Source organism: Zingiber officinale, chromosome 11B, assembly GCF_018446385.1.
Source record: "Zingiber officinale cultivar Zhangliang chromosome 11B, Zo_v1.1, whole genome shotgun sequence".
Classification (NCBI taxonomy): Eukaryota; Viridiplantae; Streptophyta; class Magnoliopsida; order Zingiberales; family Zingiberaceae; genus Zingiber; species Zingiber officinale.
Genome location: NC_056007.1, coordinates 88,429,842 through 88,434,219, shown reverse-complemented (window position 1 = coordinate 88,434,219; position 4,378 = coordinate 88,429,842). Strand labels below are relative to the sequence as shown.

The window sequence follows — 4,378 nt, the reverse complement described above, 5'->3', positions numbered from 1 at the left end:
TAAAGTAACCTATTCAATTTGATTCGTTCACGACTTGCCCTGACCTGATTCGACCAGTTTGCCCAGCCTGATCAAACTAGGTCTGTTGACTTGCTGAACCAGATATATAGGCCACCTGACTTGATTCAGATAACTGAGTGGGATGGACCTGACCTCCTTTGAAGGATGAAGAATTGACTGGTAGTATAATCTTGTCTTTATATGAGTCACCTTGGAAGAGGTCAAGTTGATCGTAATGTATGTATCATTGTTGGATCCATCTAACAGACTGAGTTTTTTAAAAAAAAATAAATAAATAATGAATATAATTATTTCCCTTAATTATATATTCCTTTGATATAGCATCTCTAAAAAAGAAACAAAATATATTATAAATTACAAAAAAAAAAAACAAAAGCCTTTCAACTTTTGTTCAATCAACTTTTCAAAACAGTGACTGTGACTTTTATGTGATTTGACCTTGACTTCATATCTAAATATTAGGAATGTAAATAAATTAAATAGTTCATGAGCTTCTCCAGTTTAATTCGATAAAAAGTTCGTTTGAATTCGTTTGTTTAACTTATTAAGTTGGGCTCATGTTTGATTTTGAGTTCGATAGATTTATTGAGACGAGATTGAGCTTAAGGATATTCGGTCCGTGAGCTCACGGACATGCTCGTTTATAGATTCGTGAGCTCGGGCTCAAGCTCGACTCGTTTAAAGGGTTCGAGCTCGACTTGTTTAAAGGGCTCAAGAATATGTTCATTTATAAGTTCGTAATTAAACTCGGGCTTGAGCTCGGCTCGATTAAAGAGATCGTGAACATGTTCAATGATGTGTCGAGTTTAGAAGTTTAATGTAGTAGTTTGATATATTTAATGATGCGTTGAGTTTATATTATTTTAGTTTTTAAGTTTGTTGAATATTTATTCAAATGAGTTTTTGAACTCGCTTAACAAACTTACAAAACGAGCTTTAAAATGAACTCAAAACGAGCTCTAAACGAGTCCGAAAATGAGCTCGTACTCGTTTAACGAGTTAGACTCGTTAACTATGATAATCGAGCTAATAACGAGGTAAGCTCGAACTGTTCACGAACTTAATAATTTCAAAACGAACTGAGCTCGAATTTTATGATAAAAATTCGATTCGAACTCGAACCGAACTCAAACTCGAATATAACTTAAATGAATTAAACTCCGAACTTAATTTTATTCAGCTTGACTTGGCTCGTTTACATCGTTACTAAAGATTAACAAATTCAAAATAAGAATGAGTAGTATGATTTTGAATCTACAACGGAGAAAATTGACAAAATCAAAATCTGCTTTTTGACCGGCCATGATTGAGTCCAAAACCTTAAAGTCAAAGTATGAATTATTGACCTTATTTATGACTAGCAACATGAGCACTCAAATCTGATTAATTTCATATTTCATTAAAATCTAATTACACCTGAAAGATTTTGTCTTCGTCCTATCGAAACTGCCCAGGAAGGTTTCTGGACACGCTCACACAAGCGGCCATTTTGGCCACATCGATGAGGGCAAAAACGACATTATGGTGGCTGACCACCCAATCAAATTCATTATCATACCACCACTTATTGATGAAGAGAGAGAGAGGAGATTTTCTCGTCCTTTTCTCGAAGATTTGTTATTAATAAGTATAATTAATTAGCAGCAGGAGGATTGAAGTAAAGGAAGAGAAGAAGTAATTATGAGACTTAAAAAGCAAATTTTCTCCTTTTTTTTTTAAATCCAATTGAGAAAAGACAAGAAAATCCCTCCAAGCTCCAAAAATACGCTAAAAACAGAGAAGAAAAAAGATCCAAGTGACGTGAACGCCCTTCAAAACAGTGCCATTTACAAGAATTGCCACTCGGCGACGGTGGCCGGAGTTTTTTTTTTTTACTTCTTAGGAAACCGGCGAGGGCTGGCGGGGGGATGCAGAGGAAGCCTGAGCGTTTGGGCCCAGCGGTAAGGGTCGGGGCATCGAGAAGAGGGCGGCGAAGGAGTTCGGCCGCCGCTCGGAGGTGTTCGCGTTGGTGGCGGCGGCGGCGGCGGAGGTGGTGGTGGAAGCGACGCGCTCGCAGGAAGGGCACATGGAGAGGGTGGTAGCGGGGAGATGCATGTAGAAAGGGTGGGAGGTCTTGAGGGCCCTCAGCTCCGCCACCTCCTTTTGGAGCCGCCGGTTCTCTTCCGTCAGCGTCTGGCAGCAGCGCTTCAGGTACTCGCAGTCCACCTCCGTCTGCTTCAGCTTCGTCCTGCCATCGCCAATGGGAGTTGGATCCAGATGGAAGAAATAACTGAGATGAATTAGGGCTTTCAGAAGAAAGAATACCTGGCTCTCCTGTTCTGAAACCAGACCTCCACTTGGCGCGGCCGCAGGTTGAGCTGCTTCGCCAGAGCAAGCTTTTGCTTCTGCAACAGTAGACAGAAAGAGTCGTCAAGCGTTCGATGCAAAAGGAAAAGGTCGGCTCCTTTTCGTATTTGGATTCTTACGGGGTTGAGGGTGTTGTGCTCCTTGAAGCTCTCCTCCAGAAAGGCCGACTGCTCCTTGGAGAGCCGGAGCTTCTTCCTCCCGAGGCCATTCTCTTCTTCGTCGCTCGCTCTCGAACAGGCCCTTTCCACCGCCAGCGCTCCGCCCTCGCCTCTCCCGGCGGAAAACTCCATCTGGAAGGAAGAGACAGTGCTGTTGGGCGACGACGACGCCGCCGCCGCTACCTCCTCGGCTTCCCCGGCAGACGGCGCCCGGTTCACATCGAAGCCTCGCATCGACAGTTCCACGTTCCCTGCGGCACAAAAAAACACGAGTCGAACATCCATCACCATTTCTCGCAGTAGAGACGTTGATAGACAAAGATATCTCAGATCTCAAAACCCTCGTTCGGAAAACGATCGAGAAGACAACAAGCAGAGGCCGTCCCCAAATCGTCCGACCCCTAAAAATTTCCGAAACTCCGACAGATCCCTTACCGGCCTCGGACGCCCACGGGAACCGCAGCTGGGAAAACGAAGGCTGCGCGGAATGAGGCAAGAGAGGAAGGAGCTCAAGCTGCAGCGGCGCCGCGGCGGAACCCCTCTCCTCTTCCTCCTCCTCCTCCTCCTCCTCTTCCTCCTCCTCCTCCATTGCGTCCTCTTTTTCCCCTAATCTCATCCCAAACAAAATCCCCAGACTCCCTCTCTTCGCCGTCTCCGCCGCCTTCGCGGCCCAGAAGGGCCTACCCGCCGGCGCCTCCCCCAGCCTCAGCCCCAGTTCCATCGAGGAGCAAAAGGAAGGAAAGACGCAAGCAGCGAGAGGAGGAATGAAGGGAAGGCTTTTGGTTGGGTGGGATTTATAGAGGCGTCAGGCGCTGCAGCGCAGGGGGGAGGGATGGTAGATAGAAGGCAAAGCGAACAGAGGCAGAGCGGCCATGGCTTTGACCGACAAAACCTTCGGTTGACAAACACTGACACACGGGAGACCCACCCCACCCCAAAAGCCAAAACACCATCCCGTTTAGCCATCAAAACATGTTCCCACACATAATTCCATTTCAACGCCATAATAATTGCGCTAATCATCATTTCCTCTTATCATACGCACCCCCCACGCTTCCGCCAGCAAAAGAAACCCCCCTGCCCAACCCCATTCATTCCCCGTCCCCCTTCCCACAGCGCGCGACGACGCCACGCCATCATTGCCCCTGTATTTGCCGTGGGCGGACGGGATCATGGCGCGTCATCATTTCCGCAATTGTTTATTCGTCTTCCTTTTGGTCCAAATGAACGAACGAATGAATGCGCCCACATGGCGTAGGAAGGCGATGCAACCGGCTTTTGGCTCCGGAACCCGCTTTCTCCAACAGTGCTACTGCCTTGCGCCGTAAACAATGGTCGTCCATAAAACCTCATTAAACGAAATTAAACGGAAGACGCAGCTAACGAGCGAGCGATAGCGCGTGACATAATGGTGCGTGAGTGACGAAGTTCACGTGCCATGCCGCAGAAGTTTTATGGCGCACCGGACGAAGCCGTGTGCCGCATTTACTTCGAACACCATGTCGCGGTTTCCTATCGGGCCCCTCCTCCACTTGTTTTTTTTTTTTATCTTGCAACGCTAGATTTGATAAACAAAATGGTCTTGATTGTTCGAATTGGAATCGACAGCGAATGGTATAGACAATTTAAAGGGATGGGGAGACAAATGGCAGGAACAGGCGAAGCAGAGTTAAAAAGGGAGGGGAAGGGGGAAAAAACAACGAAGGAAAGAGACTTGAGTTAGGTGAGTCGCCACATCGGAGGCGATGATGATGATGATTGAAGCAGCGTAGAAATCCACCGCGTCGTCGTGGTTCACACTGAAATTTCGATGAGAATCGGAACGAGACGATCATGTTTCTTGGCATTTAGCG

The 4,378-nt window shown here is 46.5% G+C and overlaps 1 protein-coding gene across 1 annotated transcript; it reads right to left on the bottom strand.

Annotated features, from left to right (window-relative positions):
• Positions 1 to 1,708: 1,708 nt before the first annotated feature.
• Positions 1,709 to 3,336, bottom strand: LOC122034939 (homeobox-leucine zipper protein HOX11-like). Its single transcript, XM_042594296.1, has 4 exons — positions 2,961 to 3,336; positions 2,487 to 2,776; positions 2,326 to 2,405; positions 1,709 to 2,248 (listed from the first exon to the last, which is right to left on the bottom strand). Exons 1-4 carry the CDS (start codon positions 3,244 to 3,246, stop codon positions 1,900 to 1,902), a joined length of 1,005 nt encoding a protein of 334 aa, XP_042450230.1. The 5' UTR covers positions 3,247 to 3,336; the 3' UTR covers positions 1,709 to 1,899.
• Positions 3,337 to 4,378: the final 1,042 nt, after the last annotated feature.

Bases quoted from the DNA above. Each gene is read 5' to 3' on its own strand.
- LOC122034939 (XM_042594296.1), bottom strand. From the start codon at position 3,246: ATGGAACTGGGGCTGAGGCTGGGGGAGGCGCCGGCGGGTAGGCCCTTC. The intron at 2,777-2,960 runs GTAAGGGATCTG...TTTGTGCCGCAG, and splicing joins CCCGTGGGCGTCCGAGGCCG to GGAACGTGGAACTGTCGATG. The intron at 2,249-2,325 runs GTATTCTTTCTT...TGGCGATGGCAG, and splicing joins TTTCAGAACAGGAGAGCCAG to GACGAAGCTGAAGCAGACGG.